General features: G+C 54.8%; 1 protein-coding gene across 2 annotated transcripts in view; it reads left to right on the top strand.

Moving 5' to 3' along the window:
- SLC9A1 (solute carrier family 9 member A1) overlaps positions 1-27,352 on the top strand; it is a 55,212-nt gene that overhangs the window by 19,137 nt on the left and 8,723 nt on the right. Inside the window, exons 1-4 of one of the 2 annotated variants that reach the window (XM_081580452.1) lie at positions 20,107-20,140; positions 21,756-22,103; positions 22,585-23,045; positions 26,311-26,561. In XM_081580452.1, coding sequence (XP_081436578.1) covers positions 22,082-22,103; positions 22,585-23,045; positions 26,311-26,561 — 734 coding nt within the window. In that variant the 5' untranslated portion in view covers positions 20,107-20,140; positions 21,756-22,081. Of the gene's footprint in view, positions 1-20,106; positions 20,141-21,755; positions 22,104-22,584; positions 23,046-26,310; positions 26,562-27,352 lie in introns of those variants that run through there. The other variant, XM_081580451.1, reaches the window with a different exon arrangement.

A 27,352-nucleotide genomic window follows, 5' to 3' on the forward strand; every position in this document is an offset into this window, starting at 1 on the left:
CCACGCAGCCTGTCATGGTCTCAGTGTCCCCACAACCCCAAAGGGTGCGAGTCTGGTGTCTGCCTTTATCCAACTTACAGCTGTCTCGGGAAAGTGAAAAAGGGAATAATGACGTGCTCCCTGATAGCTGCCATGGCGGTGGTGGTTTAGTCACTAACTCATGTTCAACTCTTGCGACCCCATTGACTATATCCTCGCAGGCTCTTCTGTCCATGGGATTCTCTAGCCAAGAATACTGAAGTGGGTTGCCGTTTCCTTCTCCAGGGGATCTTCCCGACCCAGGGATCAAACCCAGGCCTCCTGCGTTGCAGGCAGATTCTTTACCAACTGAGCTATGAAGGAAGCCCCTATGATAGCTGTGCCGCTGCCTGAAGCCCAGAAGGACTTCAGGGAGGGGAGAAATGAGTCTGAACGAGCAGGGGTCTTCGTGCTGGTGTCTCCACCAGACCCTCCTGTGGTGGTGGTAGGGAGTGGCAGGTCAGGTGAGGGTCACAGCACGTGCTGCGGGCATGGGTAGGCAACTGAGAGGAGGCCCAGTCAGCTGGGGGGAAAGTCTGGGCTGGGGGTCGCTGAGAAATAAGATTTGGTAGGTGGGCTGGGCTAGATTCCAAGCATCTAGAACTCCAGCCAGGGGGCTGCTGACTCGCAGGCCTCTCCAGCTGGTAGGACAGACGGCTCCATGGGTCGAATGGAGCTCCTTCCTTGCATTTCCACCTCTGTCTAAGCCACAACGAGCATCTCTAACCCGGTGACTCCAGCAGTCTCCTGGCCCACTCCCCTCCGCCTGTAATCAGCCTTCCACAGAGCAGCCGGTGCGGTTCATTTAGAAACATAACCTGCAACATGGTGTTCCTGCGTTTGCTGACAAGTGCTCAGTCCTGTCCGACTCTTTGCGAGCCCATAGACTGTAGCCTGCCAGGCTCCTCTGTCCATTGGATTTTGCCAGGCAAGAATACTGGAGTGGGTTGCCATTTCCTCCTCCAGTTCCTGTGTTTAAAATATTTCAATTTCTTCCTGATGAACTTGGGATAAAATGCAGGAGAGGTGTGGCCCATATACCCCTCTCTCCCTCACTCCCTGCTACTCTTTCCCCTGCTTTGCTCACACCAAGCTTCTTGGGTTCCTCAAAACCAACCAAACCTTCCTTACCAGACCTCTTCCTCCGAGGGGCTGCGGCGCTTGCTTTCCCCCGCCTGGAAGACTGCTTGGAGACGGCCACAGGCTGGCTGCCTCATTCAGGCTCTAAATCAGATGTCATCTCTTCAGATAGGCCTTCCTGGCCACCTAGTCTAACATGTAGCACCCCTCACCACCCCCCACCCTGGCCCACACGCTTCTGGGTGCTGAGGTCACAGCTGGGAGCAAAATGAGGATGCTCCTGATGTCAGGGGGCTTGCAGGCCGGCGCGGGGTGTTGGGCAGTGGACACAACGTCAGGCAGCGATAAGTGGCCTGAACAAAATAGATAGGAGAAAGACGTGCTGCTTTGGATGGTCAGCGAAGCCCTCTCTAGGGAGCTGGCTTTTGAGCTGAGCACATGACAAGAAGGAGCCTGCCTTTCAAAGATCAGGGCCTCTGAAGAGAGCATGTTTGAGGAAGCTGGGGTGGAGTAAGAGGGAAGGGGTGGTATGAGGACAGAGAGGAAGGCGGGAGCCAGACCCTGCTCGGCCCATGGGCCTTGTGTTAGGCATCGGATCGGGTTCTGGGTGCGCTGCTGCTGAGCTGGGCCGGGACACGCAGACCACTGGTCTGACCCGGGGAGGGATGGGGCGAGCACCCTAGGGGTCAGAGATGGCTCCCAGAGCTGGCCCGGGCTCTGGGCTGGCTATAGCGAGCCAAGCAAAGCAGGACCCTGGCCCAGGGCTATTCTGCCAGGTCTGCGAGAACAGGAGCAGAGTGTGAGAACAGTCCCCTCTGGCCAGGCCAGGAGCGGGAGGGAGAGCCCTGTTCAGAGAGGAGCGGACCGGGAGTGGGAGGGGGGTGAGAGCATGTGGGGTGGGGAGGGGCCAAGTGAGGTGCCAGGCTCTGCTGGACTCCCGGCCCAGCCCTGCACTCCCACCCCCCAGGCAGGATATCACCAGACCTGTCATGTGTGAGGCGTGGCACTGCTGAGCCCCAGGACCCTGACATGCCTATTCCCGGCTGAACCCTGGGCCCACGTGGCCTGTGGAGTTATCGGGGCCAGAAAGGGCTGGCCTGGAATCAGAGAATTAGACTCGATTGTTGAGAGGGATCCTAGAGACCGAGTTAGGAGTTCAGGAAGTATAATGGAAAAAGATAAGGGCAGTGGGGATTAAGAGGCCTGGACTCGAATCCTGGCTCCTGTTCTCCCAGCTGTGCGGTGACTGATGGGCGGCGTTGGGAGGTTCAGTGACAGTGCTGTGGGGAGCACCCAGCAGTGAGGGCTCATCGGTGTCAGGCCCAGCCCCCTGTGTCACAGAGGAGGAAGCAGAAGGCCAGAGAGGAAATGGCTTGCCCACAGGCCACAGGGGGTGGTGGCAGAGCTGGGTTAGTTCAGGTCTCAAGCCCTGGTCTGGAGCTCTTCCGCGGTGGTGGGAGTGGGCCTTCTCTCCTGCTGGGTTCCATCTGGGGCAATCCTCTGTTCCTTCTGCAGGGGTGAGCCCGCTGCCCGCCGCATCCCACCTTCTCCTCAACTCGCCTCTGAGCACCTACTACGTATGCATCTGCAGGGCTCTGTGGGGGGCGGCTGACAGTTCTGTGTGGGAGATAGACCTGTAAACAGCTTAAATACAAGGCAGGCCGAAGTGACACCAGCAGGCAGCACAATGCAGCGTGGGCCCTGGTGGCAGACGGGCTCGGTTCTGGTGCTGTCACTTAGAACGGAGTGGTGGTGGGGCCCCAACCGGAGTCGGGCCACAGTGGAAAGGCCTCTGATCCACGGCCGAGCGGTGAGGACGGTAGTATAGTGGCGGCAACTTGCGGAGGTTTGGGAGGGAGGCGTGACCGTGACCAAATGGCCTGTGTTTAGGATGGAGGCCCTCCTGGTGGGTGGAGAATGAACTCGGTGAAGTTTTCCCCCAGGTTCTTGGCTCTGGGAATGTTCCGCCTCCTCCTTCCATGGATAATTATCCTTCCTAAGAAACTGATCAGATGGGAAGCTGCAGGAAATGGTTTGGGACAAGGACTGTGTAGGAGTTGGGGGGAGAGCAGAAAGGATGTCGCAGGAGAGGGGATTGGTGCCAAGCAGCAGGAGGTGGCTCCCTTTGGAGGGGGTGGGGAAGCCTGGGCAGGCTGGAAATTTAAAGCATAGGGCGGTGGCTCTGGGGAATCCAGGTTCCTCAAAGCTCTTCTGCCCCTGGTCCCTGGTGGGGAAGAGGGTGAGATCAACTGGCAGGGTCTGGCTTTTCTGAGTCAACAGGAGCTGGGGACCTAATGGGCTTCCTAGGTGGTGCTAGTGGTAAAGAACCCATCTGTCAGTGCAGGAGACATAGGAGGTGCAGGTTCAATCCCTGGGTTGGGAAGATCCCCTGGAGAAGGAAATGGCAACCCATTCCAGTGTTCTTGCCTGGGAAATCCCATGGACAGAGGAGCCTGGAGGGCTACATTCCATAGAGTTGCAAAGTTGGACATGACTGAAGTGATTTAGCACTGAGTACGGGGTCCTAATGAGAGAATGTGAGGCAGCAAAGCCCAGCGGCTGAAGCACTGGGCCGGGGGTCTGAGCTAATCCCAAGCCCACCCCTGCTGCTTAGCTGTCCCTCCACATTTGAAATTCCATCACTGTGGCACAGGGCCTATTATGGCAGGTGGGTGGGTGTGGGCAAGGCTCCCTCTCCCTGCCTGGAGCACTCCAGCCAACCCAGCTCCCAGTAGGCCCAAGACTTTAGTTGTGGGCCTGGCCTCTGCTCCCTTTTGGCCTCGCGGGTTAAACTGCAGCCCTCAGTGTGCTGAGCCTTCCGGGGAGCCAGGCCCCACCCACTTGGTGTGAACAGGTGACTGAACCACAGTGACTGCTGGTTAATAGCGAGGAGCAGGCCAGTCTTGAACCCAGGAGCATGGCTGCTTCTGCAGAGAGACACAGGGGCTCTTTGGGGAGATTCAGGGCATCCTTTGGGCAGTCAGGGTTCTGTTAGCCCAGAATCTAACAGACCTGGTTTTGAACCTCAGCTCTATTCCCTTTGAGCTGTATAGCCTTGGGCTAAGGACCTGTGTGACCTGTGAGCATTATTTTTTTCTGGAAATAATTCTCACCTGTGTTTTTTAAAAAACCTTTTCCCCTCTGTTTATCTAATGGAGGAGTAATATACATCCATGGGGCTTCCCTGGTAGCTCAGGGGTAAAGAATCTGCCTGTAGTGCAGGAGATGCGGGAGATACTGGTTCGATCTCTGGGTTGGGAAGATCCCCTGGAGGAGGGCATGGCAACCCATTCCAGTATTCTTGCCTGAAGAATCCCCATGGACAGAGGAGCCTGGCAGGCTACAGCCCAGGGGTGCAAAGAGTTGGACACAACTGAGCGACTGAGCACGCACGCACCTACGTACGTACATACAGTAGATTACACTGACCTTAACGGATACATATGGTTTGCTGATTATTTACAAATATTTGCACCCAGGTGGAGATAGAGGACATCTGTGAACACGCCCCCAAGTCCCCTCTGCCTTCCCCAGTTTGTACCCCCACATGCCCCCGAGAGAGCCACCATTTTGACTTCCGTCATCGTCACTTGGTTGAACCTGTTCTTCGACTCCATATACCTACAGTCAGACACAGGTGCTCTTTGTATCTGGCTTCTTTTTCTCAGTGTTTCCTGAAGGTTCCCCTTTATCTTTGCCTGTCCCAGTGGTTTGTTCTTTCTGTAGCTGTGTGTGGTATTGCCTTGTGTGAGTAAGCCACAGTTGATTCATTGTCCTGTTAATGGGCATTTGGGTTGGTTCCCTTTTTTGACAATTATGAATAAAGCTGCTATGAATATTCTTATACGCCACAGGGTCTCTGTGAAAATTGAGGTAAGCAATTACAGTAACATGTTTAATACTGAGATTTTTTTTTAAAGTCATTTATTTCAAAAAAAAATTTTTTTTTTGGCTGCACCATGCAGCATCCAGGGTCTATCTAGTTTCCCAACTGTGGATCAAACCCACACCCCCACTTTGGACCACCAGGGAAGTCCCACTAATACTGAGTTTTGACTTAGAGCTGGTGCTCAGAAAATTCTGCCCAGATTTTTGTTGTTGTTTGTAAAAAGGAAAATAACAAAAACAAACCAACAAACACTACATGAGTATTTAAAGAAAAATACGCAGGTCATATCCTTTTCACTCCACCTCTCCTTACCCGCCCTGCTCCTCAGAGCCACCCCCCCACACCCCCTCTTAGAACTGATCACCCTTCACAGTTCAGTGTGTCTGCCTGGACTTTTCCCTACAGTTGCGTGATGTTCTTTTTAATAAAAATAGTTTCACAATAATAATCATGCGGTCCATAATATTTTGTGACTTCACTTTTGTCATTAAATCTGATCTTTTAAGAGTCCCCTTTTCTGCCTCAGTGGAGCAGTTTCAAGAGAGACAGGTTAGGTGAACTCTTGAACTGGTCTCTAGGGCCTTCCACCCTAGCCTGGCCCGACTGCCCTCAGCTTTCCTCCATGTGGAGTCCAGGGTGCAAGGTCTGGCTCAGTTGTGCCCTATCTGAGTATGTTCTTGGGCATAAGTGCCTTGAGCTTTGTTGTTTTTTTTTTTTTCCTATCTTTGACTTAGGAGAACCCATACTTGCCTCAGAAGGATGTCATGATGTTTACATGAGACCAAGTATGGGGAAAATACAAAGCAAAATGGAAAGTGATGCATGTGTGCTGGTTATTAGGTAAAATCAGAGGCTGTCAGAGTTAGAGGAGGCCTCTGAGAAGCTAACTCAGCCCATCGACCTACATGCTGAGGAAAGAGTGGCCTGGGGAAGGTCACAGAGCCAGTAAGTGATGGAGCCAGACCGAACCGAGGGAGGTGTTGGAGCTACAGCGTCCCAGGGGGCCCCTCCCCCTATTCCTCTCTCTCTGGACCCGAGCTCGGTTCTCATCAGTCCACTTCCTATCTGTGGGGACTCCCTGCTGGGGAGGAAGGGTGCTCTAGAAAATTTCCCAGGCTCAGTCTCTCCCCTGGTTCCTGGCTGAGGCCACTGGGCGCTAGGAATTCCAGGCAGGGGTCTGGTTCCCCACCCTTCCCTGGTTCAAGAGTGCAGAGGTGCAGGAGGGTGGGGGGCAGAGGAGCCTTGGATGGGAAGGAGACGCAGCCCTGGCCTGGGACCCACAGACCCGGGGCTCTGAGTCCCTCAGCCCCATGGAGCTCGCTTCCTCCCCCTTAGAAACCAAGCTAGCACCCCTGTCCCGGTCCTCTCAGACAGACAAGGCCTGGATCTGAGTAGTCTGCTTGTAGCTCAGTGTCCAGGTCTCCTGAGCCTTCGCCCTCACAGCTTCTGCAGGAGAGGAGAGGGAGGTCTCCCAGGCCGGGAGATTACAGCCTGAGGCTGTAGGTCAAGAATCTGGAAGCAAAGGCCTGACCAGCGTGGGCTGGGCCTCTGCCTCACCACCCGGCTCCTTCCCAGGGAGCATTTAGTGTGATAAGATACCGGCCCAGGTGGGCCCCACTTTGCTTGGTGTTACCGCCTGCGGTGCCAGGCACACAGTGGCGGAAGTGACTCCTGTGCTCTGGCTCCCGCCTGTCTAGGAGACGCAGCTTATTATGAAAGCACCCCGGGCGGTGATATCAGGGAGCCGGGCAGGCCCTTCCTTGGGAGTGCCCTGTTGGTCCAGGGTGGAGGTTGGGGACAGCCTCTGAGCCCTGGTATCTGCCTTCAGGGCGAGCTCGTGGAGTGACACGTGTTCTAGTGGCAGTGACTGCTGACGTCACAGGAGTCCGGCCCAAAGAATAGAAGGCGCTTCCGCCTGGTGCTCGAGCCTTACCCTTCAGGCCTTCTCTGCCTTCCTCAACTCGGTGGGCCTCTTCTGACCCTGTGAGGTGGGTGGAGGTGTCCCCATTTGTAAAGGAGGACCCTGCAGTCTGGAGAGGTTAACTACTTACCCAGGGTCGCACGCACCAGAAAGTGGAGGAATTGAGTGACTCTGAAGTGTAGGAAGCCAGGGTGAAAGAGCCCTTGAAATTCCCTGGTCCTTTCCCTTCACAGGGGAGTAAACCCAAAGCCCTTAGTTAGGGCAGTGTGGGCCCTGGCGTTCAGGGACAGTTTGCTTTCCTTTCCACCGATAACAACAGTAGTTATTCCATTCCTAGGCCCCCAGCCTGCTCCTTGGAACATTCTGAGATGGTTCCTGGAGAAGGAAATGGCAACCCACTCTCGTATTCTTTCCTGGAGAATCCCAGGGACAGAGGAGTCTGGTGGGCTGCCATGTATGGGGTCGCACAGAGTCGGACACGACTGAAGTGATTTAGCAGCAGCAGCAGGAGCAGGGATGGTTCCAGTGAGGTCCATCCTTCAGAGAATTGAGAAAACAGTATCCAGATCGTTTTCTCTGTGGCTCAGATGAGGAACCCGGCTGAGAGCCACCCTGGAGGATGAGCCGCCGTCAGCTCCGGAGTCAGCCTGGAGCTGGAGTCCTGTTTGGCCCTGCCACTCACCAGCGAGGAGACCTTGGGCAAGTAACCTAGCCTCTCTGAGCCTCAGGTTCCACATCTGCGAACGGGTATGACAGGGCCTCCCTCACTGGGTAGTTGTGAAGGCTAAGGAGCCCTTAGTGAGGCTGTCATCATGAACATCCCCATCTCCTGGGGAAGCTGGGCCACTGAGCTGGTTAGAAAACCAGGGCTTCACCCGGAGTTCCAGGCCTTTTGTCGCCCACCCTGCAGGGGCTGCTCCCCCAGCTCCTGTGACCCCAGGCCACTTACATCCCACATGAAGGGTCATCCAATTGGTCCTGCCCAGAGGGAAGCAGGTGCTTGTGGATCTTTTCTCTACACCTTCCTGGGCACAGTGCGCTGGCTTCTATGGGACGGGCCGGCGGCAAGTACACAGACCGGCAGCCTCTCAGTCTGCCTGGGCCCTTGCCCCTCTGTGCCTGGCTCCTCACCAAAGAACTCCCAGCCTCCAGCCAGCCACATCTGAGGATGTGCACAACCTGTGCCCTGAGGACCAGAATGACAGCAGGAAGCTGTTACGCATCCTTGCCTATCCAGCAGCCTGGCTTGAGAGCAGAGCTCAGCCTCTGGGATCCGGCAATCCTGGAATCAAACGCCAGTTATCTTGCTGGCTGGCTGTGTGCCTCCTGGGCAAGTTCTTTAGGCTCTGAGCCTCAGTTTCTCCTCCAAAAAAATGAGAACAGTGCCTGTCTCAGGTATTGCTGAGACGAAATGAGAACGCACAGGGTTTGGTGTGAGTCTCCCTTTCCGTGCTGGTGGCAGCTGGAGGGCTGCAGTGCGCCCCTCCTCCGAGGCAGCATGCACAGGCCCATCCCAGGACTGGAGGTGCCTCTGCAAGGGTCCCATTCCTCTTCACCAGGGTACCAGACAGCTCCTGGTTCTCCTACAAGCAGAGCAGATGCAGAACAAGGGCACATGGGTGCCGCCAGGAGTCCTGGAGGGACCCAGAGGTCTAGACTGGGTGGGTGGCTCACCCCTAAGGTCACACAGCAAAGGAGTGACAGAGCTGGCTGTGAACTGAAGCTTCTGCTCCCAGCACAGCGGGACAGAAAGCCAGGGCTCAGAGATGGAGGCAGCCTGGTTGAGCCATGGCTCAGGAGTCAAAAAAGACTAGCTCTGGGGGCCTGGGTTAGGTCCCTTCACCTCTCTCTGCCTCCGTTTCCTTTGCAGAAGGAGGATGGCAGTACCTGTGTAGAGAACTTTCAGGAGGATCAGGCAGTTAATGTGGACAAAGCATCACAATGAAGCACTGGGAAAGGGTAATTAAAAAAAACAAAAACGTGGGAGTTGTGTGAGGGGTGCTACCATGTTCCCAGTGAGGACTGGCTTTGGGATGTTGAGTCCTGGGTGTGAATCCTGGCACTTCCATCACTTTACAGTGTGACCTTGGCCAAGTCCCTGCCCGTCTCTGGGCTTCCTTCTTGGCATCTGTGAAGTGGAGGAGTCAGATTGAAATGGTCTGGGAAGGGGCCCTGCCTCTTCTGACCTCCCGGGGCTTTTTTGCTGCCCCTCTTCTTCCCCAGGAGAGGCCCGATGTCACTTTGCTGTTTCTGGAGCCCTGGGTCTTCCTGGCACCACGACTGAGGCCTGCAGCCGGCCGTGTCCTCGTCTCTGCAGTGTCCTCTAAAGGGCAGCCTCCTCTGAGCATGCTTGGCTCTCCCATCCACTCCGTGTGTCTCCTGGCTCCTGGAGGCCTGGGGCGGCACACTGTCCCTGGTGGAACAGGGAGAAGAAGCTGGGAGAGGCCCACCCGCACACCCTCTGTGTCCCCCTCCTTGCTGACGATCAGCCAGCTGGGGTGTTTTCAGGAGAAGCACGTGGACACTTTCAGGGCAGACCCCAGACGGATCCTTGGGCATCTTCTTAGGAGGGACCTCTGGCCTCCCCACCCCAGCAGCCTGCCTCAGTGATACGGCTGCTGAGGGTCCAGGGAGCCTGGGTCTGCACAGCCCAGCCACATCCCTAGGGCCCCAGATCTGTGTTCAGGTACCCTGGCAGGACATTCTACAAGTTTTGTAGGGGATAAGAAGTGGACCCAGTTGGGGCTCTAGAGGGCTTCTACCTCTCTTCAGCCTCCCCTTGGCACCTCCAGAAACTCCTGCCAGCCAGGCTCAGCCTGAAATTGATGCTGACAGGGACAGGGCACCCAGCTCTGCTTCAGAGGGGCTGCCCCAGAACATGGCCCCGTCTCCTGGGCGGCTGTGCTCTGGTGCCAGCAGGCCCTCTCCGGCCTGGGACTGGGGCACAGGGCGGGGACTTGGCCCCCCGTTGAGCTCTTTCTCTGGCAGCCCCTTGTTCAAGATGTATCATCGCCTTGGACCCTCAGAACAGCTCTTTGACATAGACATGGTGGTGAACCTTGCTTTTCAGATGAGGAGACAGAGACTCAGAGGGGCGAGTGCCTGCGAGTAGGTGGCAGAGCCAGGAAGCAGATTGCTGGGTTCTCAGGACCAGGCTCCCCGCCTCCCTGATTTGAGTTCAAACTTGAGACAGAACCTGGGTGTGACACCCCTGTTTGTTCTTCCAGCGTCTCCCTCCCAGCCAGCTCGCTCCCAGCCCACACCTGGACCACCTCCCCTGGCCCAGCCCTGCTTGGAGCCAGGACCGATCCCTCTGCTTCAGTCTCCCAGGAAGCTGGCTGCCAGGGTCCCCGAGAGAAGCTGCCTCTGGCACAGACACGCCACCTGACCAGGGTGGGTCCTGCTCCCACCAGGGCCTGACTGTGAGGCTGGGCAGTGATAACCTCAGCTCCCTGGGAGTTTATTTGCCTTTTTTACCTCCTTTTCTCACAGCCACCCTGTGCCACTGTGTTGTTGCTAGAGAGGCAGGAAGTGGGGTTCAGGGAAGTACCATGATTTGCCAGAAATCACAGAGGAGTTCAGGTTTAGAGCTGGGACAGAAGCCAGCACCCTGGTTGGCAGCCAGGACTCTTCACGCCGCCCCGTGCCGCCTCGTGCAGTCTTGCTCGGCGTGAAGACTTCTCTGGCCCAGACATCGTGCTTGTTGGCATGGGCAGAGATGGTGAGCGTTGCAGAGCCCCAGCTTTGTTCATCAGCAGGGCTCACCGGTCAGACGTCAGAATTGGAAAGGCTCTTGTTATGCCTCTGAGGAAGGGGAAACTGAGGCCAGAGAAAGGCCAGGGCTTGTTCAAAGCACCTAGTGAGGTGGTGGCAGGGTCTCGACTGGAACCCGGGTCTGCCGATCCTGAGCCTGGCTCTGGCTCAGGTGCTTCTCCTCTTCCAGTGTAGCTTTCTGGTCTCTGCAGGCATTTGGAGGTAAGATGGGGGTTAGGGCTCATCCATCTGTTGGAATCTTCCAGAAGCAGGGCCAGCTGCCCCCAGAGCCTAGACTTGCTTGCTGGGCAGTTGGAGAGCTCTGCTCCACCCCAGGATGCTGAGCTGAGGGGCAGTACCGTCTCCCGCTTCCCTCCCTGAGGGGCTTGTAGGCACGACTTTTTCACTGTGTCTGTCAAAGCCCTCTGGTAGCTCTGCCTGGTCCACCGGGTTGACCCAGAATTCCCTCTTCAAGGTATTTAAGGCCTTTCACAGTCTTGCCCTACATGAGCACTGGACTGGGAGTCCACAGTCTCGGCTTTATGACCTGGCTTGGCTGCTATCCATGTGATCTTGGGTCAGTGTCTGGACCTCTCTGAACTTCTGTTTCCTCATCTGTTGTCTGTTTGCCCTGGGTTTTAGTGAGGACCAGAGGAGAGGCTGCTTTACGACCACCTCTTCAGGTGATTATTTCCTCCTCGGCCTTCCCTCTCATTTATGCCCAGTAGAAGCCCTCCACCCACACCATACTCATTCTGTCTGTCCCGCCTTCCCGGATGCTGGAAGGCTTTCCCTGTGCCTCCCTAACCCCAGCCCTTCCTTCAGGCTCAGGCCAGTTCTCTCTCTCTCTTTAGTCGCTAAGTCATGTCTGACTCTTGCAACCCCATGGACTGGAGCCCGCCAGGCTCCTCTGTCCATGGGATTCTCCGGGCAATAATACTGGAGTGGGTTGCCATTTCCTTCTCCAGGGGATCTTCAGCTAGCGCTTAGTGCTCACGCACTTAGAGCCAATACTGAAGATTAGGTTCAATTAGGACAGGAATCGTGCCCTTGAATAGTCATGCAGACTCAACAAGAAAGTTTGATGCTTGCCCAGTGCCAGGCTCTGTGCTGTGAGGGAGAGTCAGCAGTGAGTAGGACAGGGTCCCTGCCCTTGAAGAGCAATCTGGAGGGGAGACGGCCAACCAGCCCCATGGTGTGAGCAGACTCTCTCGGTCTGCTCCGGCTCCCATGTCTGGGACTCATGCAGTCCTCGCATCAACCTTGTCAGGTCACGGGGCAGAAGACCATCATCCATTGAGCAGATACTGATGGCGAGCCTATGGCCTGCCAGGCACAACTCTAGATGCCAGGGACACGACAGAGATTGCGGCAGTCTGCCCTGACGGAGTCACGTTCTGGGTCACGGGGATTTCAGTGAGTGCATACAAATGGTCAGGAAGTGCTAAGTGCTCTAAGAACGATAAAGCAGGTTAAGCAGAGAGGAAGGAGGGTATGGGACCTGGTAGAAAGGAGGACTTGCCATACACCTATTCAGTGCTGATTCACCTATTCACCTATTCAGTTTCAGGCAGAGGAGCTAACAGGTGCAAAGGCCCTGGGGTGGAATGATGTTTGCACTCAAGAAAAAGCAAGGAGACCAGTACAGCCAGAAGGGAGTGAGGGTTTGCCACTGGATTGGATGTGGATTGTGAGAGAAAGAAAAGAGTAAGGATGATTCCAGGGTCTGGGCCTGAGCAACAGTGATGCTGGGGAGGTGGGGACCGCTGGAGGAACAGGTTTGAGGGTCAGTGCAGCTCCCGTGTCCTTGTCACCCTGCAAGTCCACCCTATGCACACCCAGACACACTGGCCTCAGGGTGCCCCCATTCCCCCTCTTCCAGAATCTTCCCTGTCTTCTCAGGCCCACTCCAAGCTCTGAGAGGTCACCAAAACGCTCTGGTTGAGGGGTACCCGGTCTCCCTTCTTCGACACCACCCCAGACACTGTGAAACACAAGTGGACTCTAGCCAATCGAGCTAGGAGGGGTGGAAGGGGCCCGGATGCCCGGCCCCCCAGCCTGCACCACCGGAGTCCCAATCTCCCTTCGCAACTCCCCCTCCCTCCCCTGTGGCCGCTGAAAATGGGGCGCCCGAACTTGCTTTTGCACGGCTGTTGTCCTGGAAATGGTAGAATTTCTCTTTGTGTTGCTTTCCTGCCGCCATCTCTCTGTACTCCCCCTCTCTCTATCTGACTTTGTGAGCAAGTTCAAGTTATATATAAAGGATTGAATTCATTGTTAGGCTTCTAAACCGAGTGACTTGCAACTGGGACTCTTAAGAACAACAGGTATTTGGTATACTCAATTTCAGTTTTCTCTTAAGCTTGCATTTTGCAAACTACGCCCTACCCCCATCAAAAGGAACAGAAGAGAAAAACGCAGCTTTCTCAGGGCTCTAAGGTTTCTGGAAATAGAACCTCTCTTACTGAGCCTCCTGTTTTCTTCCTCACCCCAGGTATGGGGCAGACTGGTGCTTGGAGCTCTGAGAGCATCTGGCAGGAGTCACGACAGGTCCCAGGCATGGGGATGGGTGGGAAGGGCAGAGCCCCTGCTGAGGAGCTGCATACCTGGGGCATCAGGAGATGAAGGGGACGTTGGCTTGAAACTAGACTAACCCCTGGTTCTTTTCCAGCTTGAGCATCCTGTGCTTTCCTCTCCTCCACATTCCTTAGTTGAAATCCGGGGAGCCCAGAAGGGTCTCCTTTGCAAGGGGTGTGACTCAGATTTTTCTGATGCCCATGGTACCAGGGGGGTCAGGAGAAAGCAGAAGCTGAGGCCCTCTGGTCTCCCTGCCAGCACAGAGGCACGGCCTGCCTGGGGCTCTTAGTGGAGGATCTCAGAGTGGAAGAAAGCAGGCTTCAGCCTGATGCCATTGGGGCGGGACCATCCAGTACATAATGGCACAGGGAGGGCCATACTCACAGTGAGGTTGGTCCACGGGGGAGCCAAGGGATGGGGACTGGAGAGTGGGGTCAACCTGGGTCTGAAACGCTGCTCTGTAGTCCTGGCTCTCTGACCTTGGGGCATGTTAGTGGTCATCCCTCTGACCTTCTCTTTACTTACCTTGAAATGGGGACAATAATAATGCCTGCTTCCGGAGGGTTGTTGAGAGAATTAAACAGGATGCTGCAGTGTTTAGTCCAGTCTCTGCCTCATAGAAGCCAGTACAGTGTGCAGAATATACACTTTACACAAAAATTTTTCTAAATGTTTATCTAGTTAGGCTGCCTTGGTCCTAGCTGCAGCACACAGGGTCTTCATTGCGTCGTGTGAGATCTTTTGTTGCCTAGTGAGGGCTCTCTAGTTGTGGCACTCAGGCTTAGTTGCCCCGTGGCGTGTGGGATCTTAGTTCCCCAGATAGGGATCAAACCCATGTGCCCTGCATTGCAGGACAGATTGTTAACCACTGGACCACCAGGGAAATCCCTACACAAAAATTTAAAACTTAAGAGATACAGAAGAGTTTGGAAGTTTATACATCTGTCTGTTTCTGGGGTTAGGGAATGGTGGGTTGGATATTGAAAGAGGCGGGTCAGTGGCAGATAATTCTCTGACTTAATGCACTTACATACTTTTGGGAAAAACAAAGTTTTAAAGGACCATGGGTTTCATTTAAAATCACCAAAGTAATATATCTCCATTTTGAAAAAACATCAAAAGTAGCTGGTGTGTATCACATGGTCCCCCACATCAGGGACCCAAACCAACCTCTAGAGTCTTTGGAGCCTGAGGTCCTACCCCACCCCCTCCGACAGGCTGCCTGGAGGCCTCTCCTTCGCCAGGCCCTCCCGCTGCCCACTGGAGCTCTGTATCTTGTCAACACACCCAGGCTGTTTACTGCCAGTCCCCAGTGGGTGTCCCTACCTCCCCTGCCCCATGTGAGTCATCGTCCACCTCCCTGTGTGGGGACGCTCCATCCAGCACCTTGCCTGTGGGGGTGGGGAGAAGCTACCGGAGGGAAATTCGTTCAGCAGATGTTTATGGGGAGCGTTGGTGACTGGGGAGGCTGGACTAGGTCCCTGGAGGTGCTGCCCCAGTGCGGGGTGAGGTGGGGCAGAGTAGGGGTGGGTACTGAAATGGATCTTAAGACCCGTAGAGAAGTCTGGTAGGAGTGAAAGGCAGGGCAGGAATAGAACCTGGCTCAAGGCCAAGTCCAGGCCTGAGGGTCAGGGGTCTCTCTGAGGCCTGCAGTATTGGCTCCAGTCCCTTGACTCAGGTCCTGGCACTCCTGCCTCCTCCAGCTGTGCCAGCGCCTCCCTCGCTTCCAGTCTCATTTCCAGGCTGGTCGGAGGCCTCAGAGTCCTTGGGAGGCTTTGCAGATGCCGCCCTCTCTGTTCCTTTGTTCACTCTTCCCCCATCAGCCCCCTGCCCTCCAGATCCAACTTCAATCCCATATCCTTTAGGAAGCTTCCATCATCCCATTAACTCACTTATCCTAAGCATCACTTTCGTGGGGCCCAGGACCTCGTGCTGGGCTGCCAGGGGGACGAGACCAGCTATGGAGCTCCCCCCCTCAGTTTGCAGGAGCACCTGACTCAGCCTGGGGTTTCAGGGAAGGCTTCCCAGAGGAGGTGACACCTGCATTAGGTTTTGAAAGGTGGGTAGAAATTCCGAGTGAAGGATTACCCTCTGTGTGCGCAGAGCTGGGATTTGGGGACTTCCAGCAACTGGAGTTCAGGGGTTGATCGGAATGGGAGGTGGGCTAAGGATTAACCAACCCAGAATCCTGATCACAGCCTCTCCTGTCAGGTCTCCAGGTGGGCCCAGCAGTTTCAGTATCCCTCTGCTTATTGCTTTCAAGTCTCCTTGACCCCTCTGCCCCCTTCAGCCCATTTCTGTCCTTACTTCTCATTTATCGATCATCTCCGAAGTTTGTTTGCCACATCACAAGGTACAAGGTGCTTCTTTGTCCAGTGCCTTGATTCTCACTTGTCTACACACAAGGAAACCGAGGCCCGTCTGTGGTCTCATGATTTGCCCAAGCCTCCTGATTACTAAAGGGCAGAGCCAGGCCTCAAACCCACATTTTGATCTGACTGAGTCCTCTTTTCCCTATGCCTCAAGGAGCCCAGTGTATGCTGCTGTGTTCTCCGCTGATTTATTAGCTAATTTCCCACCCAGACTGGATGTTCTCAGAGGGTGGGACCCTGTCTCCCTGAGATGGGGACTGAAACAGGCCAGAGATAGAGATGCCATTTGGAAGAATGATGGGGGAAGGCACAGAGAGAGACCAACTCCCCCGGCGTGGGGGATGATTCCTCTCCAGGTACTTGGAACACATTTATTTTTGGTGTTTTGCAGGGGAGGCACATTGCAGAGTTGACTTCTCTTTCCTTTGATGCTCACAGGCTTAGTTTTCATTGATGCAGCCTGCCACAAAGACTAGTGATGGGGAGACCTGGGTTCTGATTCTGGCTCTGCCACTTCCCACCTCTGCAGCCTTGGGCAAGTCACTTCACCTCTCTGAGCCTTGGTTTCTTCACCTATTAAATGGGGGTCAGGATATGAGATAAAATGAGAGGAGATATGTGAAAGTCTTGCATCCAACCCTCTTAAATGTTCAGTAGGTGTTTTTATTCTTCTCTGTGCTAGCGATTATATCTTAAAGTGAATTATGATCTTACTGGGTGGGCACATTTTAAAAAAATTGTCCTCTGTGGGCCAGAAGCTCTAAAACACAGCTACCCTGGTCACTGGGTACCCAAGTCACTCATCATCACCCCAGTGACAGGAGGGACCAAGACTCAAAGACACGTGTAACAGGTACTGTGCCAAGTGTTTTATATACACCATCTCATTTAATCTTGGCAACTCTCATGTTTGGATATTGGTAAAGGTTTGGTGAATTCAGCCTTGCTATTTGTCTTTTTCTTTCCTTATTTTTCATTCATCTCATTATCCACACATCCATTTGCGGGGTACTTGTAATACAGACCCTAGAATGGCTTTTTTCTTCTTTCTCTCTCTCAAGTTCTATTGATCCTTCAAAGCCTAATTCAGATGATCCCTGCTCTGGGAGCATCACCTACTCTTGAAATCTCAGAGTCTCTCCCACTTCCTTCCTCTTTCCCATACTTCACATCTGAAAGTCAGTTTTATCTCAGTCCATAAATAGTTAATGCCCACTCTATGCTGGCAGCTGGAGACCCAAATGACTCTTAAAAAGTTCACACCATTGGGGAGCTTAAAGTGATGCCCATCCTAAATGATGGACAAGTGCAACAGGTCATGATAACATAGAGTGATTCCCATTAAACCTGGTTTTGAAGATTATAATAATAATAGAACCACTTTTTGCCAACATTGAGAGTCAGCAGTGTTTGCCATTCTTTACCTTTATTAGGTCCTCTTGGGCTCCAGAAACCTTCTGAAATAGGCTTTTACACAGACGGGGAAACTGAGGGTAGGAGATGTAACTTGCCCAAAGTCACTAAACTAATCACTGACTACATCCAGCTTGTAACCCAGGGCAGAGTGGCGAGAGCCATACGTCTTTGTCTCTGCCGGTCTGGCTGCAAGCCTACTGAGGCAGCGGCTGCATCTGGTCCTCAGAGCTGACTTGATGGTGGGAAGAATCAACACTGAGAAGAAATCTGACTTGAGAAGAGTCAGAGCCCCTCTGATTCTCCTCCTGCCCTAGGAGGTTAGGAGAAGACTGACCCCCTTCTGGCTGAGTTAACTGGGAACTGAGGGGGCAGCCTTAAAAGAGGGAAGGGTTCCCCAAGGTCTTTCCTTGAGCAGAAGAACAGCAGCGGCAAGACTTCCTGGAGAAGAGCTCAGGGAAAGAAATACCACCTCCAGCCCCCTGGGAACCGCCTTGGGGCTCTTCAGTCCTGGGTTCTGACACGCCCCTTAGAAACAAAATAAGAATAAAACCAGGGGCATAAATGTGGCAAGTGGGTGAGAACCCAGAGTGGCACCAGACTGCCTGGATTTGAATCAGTTGCCAGCCACTGGACTTCGAGCAAGTTGCTTCACCTTTCTGTGCCTCAGTTTCCTCCTCTCTAAGCTGGGGGGATGGTGACTGTGACGGCCCAGAGCCTGGTGAGGTGCAGGTGAGTTAGACATAGCAGAGCAAGCTGCTGTAAACTGTCCAGCGCCAGGCTCTCCTTGGGAGGGATCACCTTTCATTACTGTAGGGGGGACTGGTTGCTGGGGCAGTTGAAGAGGGAGTTAAAGACATGGAATCTTTATGCAGCCAGGAATCCCTTGGGACCTGGCCGAGTTGCAGCCCCAGAGCAGTCCTCAGGCCAGGAACTAGGGCGGCAGAGCCCCTCGTGTGCCCCTGGGTCCCTGCTGACCCAGCTCTGGGGGGCCAGGGAGGCCCCTCTTCCCGGCACTCCCCTCTGACTACCAGGCCAGGGGAGAGATGCAGCACGTGGGGTTAGGGTATCCCTTCACCCTGGCAACCAAGGGTGACGTGGGACAGTCTTGCCTGCCCACTGCCCGGCACCCAGTCTCAGCAGGTGGGGACTGTCTGGGATGTAAATAAAACGTTCTCATGGTGACGAACAGAGAGGCTGCCGGGGACCAAGAGCCCCTCATCAGTCTGCAGTTTAATCACGTGCCGATTCAATTTACCTGTGTGTGTCAGAGAAAGAGTATGTGTGTGTGTGTCTCTAAGACAGAGGGTGGGTGAGTGTGAATGTCTTAGAGCGTGCATGTCAGAGACAGCAAGAATGTAGGTGATTGTGTGCATAGATGTGTAAGAGAACGAGTGCGTGGTCAGAGTATGTGTGTGAGAGTATGTCAGTGAGTGAAAGCGTGGGGAATGTGCCTGAGAGAGAATGTGAGAGAGTGTGTGTGTCAGACAGTGGGCAGAGTGAGCGTGTGTCAGAGCTAGAGTGAGTGTGTATACGTGTGTGCCCCCAGTTGCCCAGCTGCCACCTACACTGGACAGAGTGAGAAACACGACTCCCCTGCCCCCGCCTCTTCGCCTAAAAAGGGAAGCCAGCCCCAAACTGTGTCAGCGGTTTCCCCTCGTGGCCGGGAGATGTTGAATTCCAGATCTTCTCCTTCCGTCCTTGCTCTGGCAGGTCTGGGGGCTCCAGCAGGAGGCTGTGTGGCTAGAGCGACCCCTGGACTTGAGCTTCACGGGTCCTTGTGGGGGGACCAGGCGTGACCTGACTGGTCGCCGCCCCTCTTTGCATCTCAGTTTCCCCAACCGTGTGATGGAGGATCCAGATGGCTTCTGAGGTCCCTGTCGGCTCTCACGGCTTGGGTCTGAGTCTGGTGGCCTCTGCCCCCACTCCGGATTCCATCCTGGTGACATCACCACTGTCACAAGTTCAGGCCCAGACGTTTTGCCTCATTTCATGGCATCTTGGGGTCCTGCCTCAATGCTGGGTCTTGGTCAAGGGCCCAGAGACCCAACTGACCCCCTTTCACTTCACTCAGTGTCCGGGGTGCAAGATGGGGACAACCGGTGGAGTCAGGGCCTTGGGAGAGGGACAAGTCAGAACAGACCGTCAGGCCCCTTTCCGCTGCGCCTGATGACAGAATCTGCCCCTCCCCCAGAAGCTGCTTTCCAGTAACATGCAGCCTACCCTCAGGCCAGGAGCCAGGGTGGATCCCAGACTTTCTTTCCCTCCTCTCCCCTTGCCCGTCAGGGCCTGGGATTCTGCTCCCTGAGAGGCAGGGCGGACAGAAGAAGACCCGGTGGGGGGTTCTGTTCTGGGAACAGGGCACCAGCCCCAGGTACTCTGGGGACCAACTCACTTGAAGAAGTGAGATACTCTGAACTAGAGTCAGCCTCCTCCCCTGCACTCTAGGGAGGCTACTGAACCTTGCCAAACCTCGACTTTCTCTTCTGCAAAATGAGGACAATACCTATCCCACAGGGCTGTTGTGAGGACTAAAGAGGTGACATGGGCCTGGCTCCTGGTGCACCTTTAGGAGTAATGAGTGTTCTTCATGTTATTGCTCTTGGAGTGTCTCTCTCTCTCTCTCTCACACACACACACACACACAATCATCCCTCTGCTCCCTCAATGAGCTGAAGCTTACTTGTCCCTGGTACACTGCCTGGCACTTCCTGCAGCCAGGAAAGCTCTGTGGATTGGTCAGATGATATAGAGGGCAGTGAGGCAATTTCAAAGCCTAGCAGTCTAGGTGGAGGTAAACGCTGTCCTCCACCCGCCCTGGGCTGCCTCTTTAGACTCTGCCTACTCCTGTGGCAGCTTTTGTTGCTCAGCTTCTGGGGTGAGGGTGGGGTGTTGAGGAGTTCAGCTGGCTGGGTTTGGCTGCCTCAAACCCCCATGCTGTCCTGCCTTCCCTCAAGGCAGATACAGGTCCCAGGTGTGGTGCCATTGTCCTGTTTCACTGCTTCTGCCTGCATTGTCTACCTCACTGGGTGTTAGGGAGAAAGAGGAATCCGGGTCATGACTGTGGGTCGAAGGTTATGATGGGGGACACATCAGAGGACTCCTGCTCTAGCCCAGGCAGGCAAGGGTGGTCAGGGAATGCTTCCTGGAAGAGGAGGCAGGCAGAAGGATATGGTGTCAGCCACATATAGTGTGGGTAGAGGAACAGTGTTCTGGACAGGCCGACTGGACTAGGCAAAATTCTTCAGGCCAAAGAGGATGTAGCTCACTTGAGCGAATTGCAAGGAGTTTGTCAAAGTCGAAACATAAGAATACGCAGTGGGGGGAATTCCCTAGTGGACCAGTGGTTAGGATTCGGTGCTTTCACTGTGCGGGCCTGGGTTCAATGCCTGGTCAGGGAACTAAGATCCTACAAGCTGCATGGTGAGGTCAAAAAAAAAAAAAAGACAGGAGGGAGCATGAGACATGAGCAAGACCTGATGATGAAGGGCATCCTGAAAGTTTGGACTTTAATCTTTAGAGCAGGGGAGGCTTGGACTCACCCTGACTTAGCCCTTCGCAGTGTACCAGCCACGTGAACCCTGAGGGTTACTGACAGACAGTCAAAGACGAACGGGTGTGGCAGGGTAAGAGAAGTGGACTTTTCAGCAAAAGTGGTGACTTTCTTTTTTGGCCTTACCACACAGCATATGAGATCTTAGTTCACTGACCAGAGATCAAACCCACACCCCCTGGCACTGGAAGCGCAGAGTCTTAACCACTGGACCACCAGGGAAGTCCTAAAACCAGTGACTTTTGGTCAGGTCTGTTTTGAAGTCTCCTGGCCTAGGATGGAGATGTGTTGTTTTTTTTTCCCAACATGATTCAGTTGTATCTCCTGGATGCTTGGCCCTGTGACAGGCTCTGGGCCTGGATGGTGTACCGAGTCCTGACTTGTAGCGGGTGCTGGCACCACCCAGATCAGTACCTGACAGCAGGAGGGCTCTGGGCCTGGGGACGGTGTTCCTCTTCCTTCCCAAGGTTTTCCAGGGGTAAAGAGGGAAGAGGCCTGGCCAGACAGGTTATAGAGATTCACATGGGTTCTGGCCAAGCCCTTTGCATTTTCCGATCAGTAGATACTTGTTGAGCACCTCCTGTATCCCCGACCCTGGGGACATAATTGTAATCAGAGGTGGAATCTGCCTGCAGAGAGTTTACAAGCTAAGGAGGGGAGGAGAGCGGGAGCTTCCACCTTGAGCAAAGTGGCAAGCAGACCATCCGAGCCAAGCAGACCTTGGGGGTTATGTCCTAGGTCTTCTCCACCCACCTCCCCACCCAAAACAAACCAGAGGCCCATGAGCAGCTTGGGGGCAGAGCTGGCATTGAGAGGGTCCCTCTCTGAAAGGGATTTTTGCCGCTTCCCAGCTCCAAGTTTGGAACCAAGGGGACCAGCTGCAGAGGGTGGCCTGCCGCTGCTGCTGGCCAGGACCTGGCTTGGGGAGACGGCTGGTGGGTCTCAGGCAGAGGGGCATTTTCACCTTAATGGAGAGAAAGGAGGGGGTGATTTAAAGAACGGGGGAGTTTGATAGGAGCTGGTGGGGTCAGACCTGGGTTCTGTCCTGGTTCTACTACCGATGAGCTGTGTGACCTTGGGTGAACCTCTTCCCCTCCCTGAGCTTCAGCTGCCCCTTCTTTAAAGTGGGTGGAATTGGGTGAGAAACAGGATGGCAAACAGGTTTTGTCTCACGCGCAGAACCCATTGATTGCTGTCGGCTTCCTGAGCATCTCTCTGGGCTCAGCAGGAAAGCACGCGAGGCTGGGATTGGAAGTCGCTGGGTGCATCCTGCACGTTTGCAGGCCCCAGGCAATATGATCCCCAGGTTCCTTCCTGCGCTGATAGTCTTTGATTCCTCTGTGCTCCTTCCTGTCTCCTGTGTCACCTCTCCACCAACCATTGTCTGCCTTTTTCTACAACGCCTCCGTGATGGGGAACTTGATGTCTTCCCTTAGACAAAATTCTTCCATTGTTATGCCTGGTCTTGAGCTTACATTCATCTCCCTAAACTTGTGCCTGGACTGATGACTTGGGTTCAGGTGTTAGGTAAGGCCCTCAGGATTGCAGATTGAAGTTGTGAGAGAGGAAGGCACCAGAGAAGGACCCCTACCCTAACCTGGGCAGATGGGGCAGTCAGGGAACTGGGTGGTACTTGGAGCCTCAGTAATCAGCGTATTATTTCTGCTTTCTGGAGGCATATAGAGTGGGTTCTTTCTCCTACTTTATGACAGTGACGGAGAGCATCTGTATATCCTTTGTAAAAAGCACTTCAACAACATCATCATGTAGTTTATACATCACTTAGTTATGTATAAACATAATCCATAACTGTGTTATGTTAGCCTGTGAGGCTGGTATTATCAGCTCTAGGCAAGGAGGCTGAGGCTCAGAGAGTTAACAGAGTGGCCCCCTGAGACCAAGCCTGAGCCCCTCTTTGTCCTACCCCTAGCCTTCAGCACCAGCCCTAGCCTTCTGTTCTCCTGGCTCCCCTCAAGCCCATGGCCTTCCATTATCTCACCCTCTGCAGGATTCCACGTGATCCCCACCATCTCGAGCATCGTCCCGGAGAGCTGCCTGCTGATTGTGGTGGGGCTGCTGGTGGGGGGTCTGATCAAGGGTGTGGGCGAGACGCCCCCCATCCTGCAGTCGGAAGTCTTCTTCCTCTTCCTGCTGCCGCCTATCATCCTGGATGCCGGCTACTTCCTGCCGCTGCGGCAGTTCACGGAGAACCTGGGTACCATCCTGATCTTCGCCGTGGTGGGCACGCTGTGGAACGCCTTCTTCCTGGGCGGCCTCATGTACGCTGTGTGCCTGGTGGGAGGCGAGCAGATCAACAACATCGGCCTCCTGGAGAACCTGCTGTTCGGCAGCATCATCTCAGCCGTGGACCCCGTGGCCGTGCTAGCCGTCTTCGAGGAGATTCACATCAATGAGCTGCTCCACATCCTTGTGTTCGGGGAGTCCCTACTCAACGACGCCGTCACTGTGGTGAGAGGCAGGGACCATGCCCCGGGGCACGCAAGACCCAGACCCAGGTCCAGGTCCAGAGTGAATCCCACATCCCCCCGCTCATGAGAGTAAGACAGCGTGTCCAGTCCTGCCTGCTGCATGTAGCCATCGTGCTGGGCACCAGCAGGGATTATCTCAGTTATCCTGACTATGTTAAGAGGTGCTTCTTAGTCTCACTTTGCAGAGAAGGAGTCAAGCTTAAAGAAGTTAAATAACTCAGTAGACTAGATAGAACTGAAATTGGAAGCCAGGTCTGTCTGACTGCAGGGCCTGAGCTCTTGGCCTGACCAGGTCGTATGCTCTGTCCCGGATGCACTGTGCTGTGATCTTGGCTAAATGACTTCTCTTTGTACCTCAGTTTACCCTTTATAGACCAGTTAGTCTGAGGGGCATTTTAGCTTTCATGTTAGCTGTGTCTTAAGCTAGGGCTTCCCAGGTGGCTCAGTGGTAAGGAATCCACCTGCCAATGCAGGAGATGAAGGTTTGATCCCTGGGTTGGGAAGATCCCCCGGAGGAGGAACCCACACCAGTATTCTTGCCTGGGAAATCCCATGGACAGAGGAACCTGGTAGGCTACAGCCAAAGAGTTGGACATGACTGAGCACGCATGCATGTGCACGTGCACACATGCACACACGTGTCTTAAGTTAGAGTTTAATTTGTGCAGAGTTTGGGGGCAGCATTCGTGGAAAGGAACCTCGTCTCTAAAACCTCCAGAAGGTGGCAAGTAAAGTGGGTCAGTCTGGGTTGGCCACTTGCTTACTGTGTGACCTTAGACATGTGACTGTACCTCTCTGGGCTTCACCTTTGACAGGATGTGGCAGAGTAGTTAGTGCTTTCCTCCCAGGTCTAGTGAGGACAGACACCCCCACCACAGGGTCTGCACGTGGCAAGGCTGTGTATGTTTCCACATACCCTTCCTCCCAGCCTGCTTCCTCAGGAAACAGATACGTGTATGTGCACACTCATGTTGTATTGTGCAAACACCTACATCCCTCTCCTGGCTGGACCCCTCAGAGAGCAGCTGCCCACACAGGAAAACTCATGGACCCATGTGCACGCCTTGTGCACGCTCACACACGCACTCCCACCTCACTCCCAGCCGCTCAGGAAGCCGCACCTCAAAGAAGCTACCGACAGCGATGGTCGCCTGCCGACAGCCTCGGCTTCCTCTCTCTCCTCTCCCCCGGGCGCCCCCGTCAGCTCCTCGTGAACCCCGGGGGAGCCGCAGGCTGGCCCATCTGTCCTGTCTCCTCGGGCACCCACCCTGGCCCACGGGTGCCACGCCGGTCTTTTTCCCCATCTGGAGCAGGGACCGTTGTCCTGAGCCTGCTGTCCTCCTGGGCCTCTGACAGGAGTCACACTCACTCATATCTGCAAAAGCAGTGGGTGCCAGAGATGAAGCCCGCCCCAGAGGATCTGGGTGTATGTTGGGGTTCAGGCTGGCACTCTTGGGGAGCAGTGGGGCATGGCTGCAAGAGTGGAAGCCCCAGTCTGGCCACCGTTGGCCCATGGCCATGCCTCCCCAAGACAGGGGCAGTGGTGGTAGTCATTGCTGGGGTTTATTGCGTGCTTCCTGTCTGATTATGTATTATCTCAGCTAATCTGCACAGACTACATGAGGTTAGCACAGTGATTTTTCCCTGTTTTTCGAGTGAGGGAACTGAGACACTGGGAGATTAAGGAACTCATCCATGATCATATTAGCTGATAAATGATGTAACTGGGGTTCAGATCTACACAGTCTGAGTCCAGAGTCCAAACGCTTAGCACTGTGCTACTCTGCGTCCTTAGTCCCCGTGACAATGGTGCCAAGACAGAAATGAGGACCTTGCCCTCTGTACCTGCCCCATTGGCCCAGGCAGTGCACTTTAGGGACCTGAGCATTTCCTCAGGCCAGGAGTAAGTTTTGGAAGCCCAGGGCTGAGAACGCACTGCCGGAGCCCTGCCCCGTCTCCCAGACAGCTGTGTCCAGGCACACAGGGGACTGGTCAGTGCTTGGCATCTCCCCTCCCTGCCTGGCCCAAGTCAGGCCCTTTCTAGAGCTCTGGGCGTGGGTGTGAATGCCCCATTACCCAGATGGTAGGGCTGAAGGCTGCCCCAAGCTGTGTGGCCTCAGGCCTTGGCCCTGGAGCAAAGGTGCCCTGCTACCACATGTGGCCCAGGTACTGGGGGCTTTGGAGGGTCTGTCTCGGGGATCCCCAGGTCTTCTTCCCCATTCTCTCTGCACTCCTTCAGCCTGGACACTCCCCAGCTGGTTTCTGGGCAGAGCTGTCTAGGAGCAGGCCAGGCAGCCAGCACCTAAGAGGAGGTAGATAGGACCTCAAAGCTGGATCCCGAGGGAGGCCCATCCACTGCTGGCAGGGACCAAGCTCCGGGCCCAGTTCTGTTGCTGCCGGGCCGGGACTGGGGGAGTCCTCCGGCACGTCACTTCACCACTCTGAGCCTTAGTTTAGCAAGGGAACAAGCATCTTTAGCCTGCCTACCTCATGAGGCTGTTGTGTGGCAAACAGGATGACCATAATCAAAGGGCTTTACAGTGTATGAAGTACCACTTAAAGTCTGATGGTGGTGTTACAATGACCGTTTATTTCCCCAGCCCAGAGGTGGGGAAGCCGTGGAGAGCCTCTGGTTCCATAGCGCCTGAACTTGGTGGTTCATTGCAACCCCCTGGGGGCCTTATTGAATAGAGATTTCTGGGTCCCACTTCCAGACAATCCAAGTAGAGTATGGGCTGGCCGAGTGTATTTTTAGAAAGCTTCAACAGTTAAGAGGTCCTGTTCTAGTTCATTATCTGAACTTTCCCAGCTTTGTGCTAAGGAAAGACTGAAATCCAGGCAGGGATGTGCACGATGAGCTTGGTGAACAGCAGCTAATGCTGTGATAGGCAATTTGCCTTCATTAACTAATTGAATCTCACAGTAGCCCTGTGAGGTCGGTACTATTGCCCCCATTTTCTGGACAGGAAAACTGAAGCACAAGGAGATTGAGTCATTTGCCCCATGTGTACAGCTGGGGAGCAGCAGAGTCAGAATTTCAACCCAGGTGATTTGGCTGCAGAGCTGGGCTCTTTTTCTGCGCAGCCCCCTGCAGGCCCAAAGACCCTCTGGCCCCTAGACCCTAGACCCCTCTGCTACCTCTTGGCCGTGGTCAACAGAGGGGACAGAATTGCCCTGGGTGAACCCCAGGAGCCACGGGGCAGGGTGCCCACTCTCCTGCCGACCAGCCTGCACACCCTTCCCAGGTCCTGTATCACCTCTTTGAGGAGTTTGCCAACTATGACCGCGTGGGCATCGTGGACATCATCCTCGGCTTCCTGAGCTTCTTCGTGGTCTCCCTGGGCGGGGTGTTCGTGGGCGTGGTCTACGGGGTCATCGCAGCCTTCACCTCCCGCTTCACCTCCCACATCCGCGTCATCGAGCCGCTCTTCGTCTTCCTCTACAGCTACATGGCCTACCTGTCGGCCGAGCTCTTCCACCTGTCGGGCATCATGGCGTGAGTCTGGGTGTGGCGTTTGGCGGGGGGGCACCAACTCAGATCCCCCCGGGCTTGTAGGGTCAAAGGGAGCTCCCCAGGGCCCAGCCCCCCAGATCCAGGCTTCAGGTCTCGGAGCATGGAGTTTAAGGTTCTGGAAAGCCTCAGCCCAGCTGTTTCTTCTTTTCTTTTGTTACAAAGGGAGCCCCTTGGCAGTCTCCGGACGTAGGCACTCAGGCCCACTGCTCCTCTCAGCAGCCCTAGGAGGGGGCTCAGGGCTTCCCTTGCAACGGGGGTCCTGAGGCCCCAGCTGCATCTTGCATCGGGGTGGGGTGGGGAAGCCTTGAGGTGTTAAGGTGCTCTCACTAGGGGAAGTCACTGAAAGTGCCAAGGCTGGATTGGGGGACAGGGATGGGGGGTGACAATGAGGAGGCTGGGGCAGAGGGAGTGGAGCCTGGGTATGGGCACCAGGCTGGGAAGGGCTTGGAAGACAGCTCCCTGTGGGGACACCCAGGTGTTAAGGGGACACCACACTCTGGAGGATAAACCTGTGGCCAGAGACCTGACTCTTGTCAGGTGGAAAGGCCGCGTGGCCTCGAGGAAAAGGCCCAGGCTTAGGAACTGGGCAGAACTTCTTTTGTTCGTGTCTTAGCTCTGCCACTCCCTGGCAGTGTGACCGTGGGCAGGTGACTTTATTTCTGCACGTCTCAGATCTCTCATCTGGAAAATGCCAGAATATGCCCGCTTCTGCAGGGTTGGCTGAGAGGATTGAGAACAGGGTTGGAAGCCATCAGGGGTGTCTGACCGTGAGA

The sequence above is a fragment of the Giraffa tippelskirchi genome, chromosome 3 (assembly GCF_054371585.1).
Source record: "Giraffa tippelskirchi isolate mGirTip1 chromosome 3, T2T-mGirTip1v1.2.pri, whole genome shotgun sequence".
In the NCBI taxonomy this organism is placed as follows: domain Eukaryota; kingdom Metazoa; phylum Chordata; class Mammalia; order Artiodactyla; family Giraffidae; genus Giraffa; species Giraffa tippelskirchi.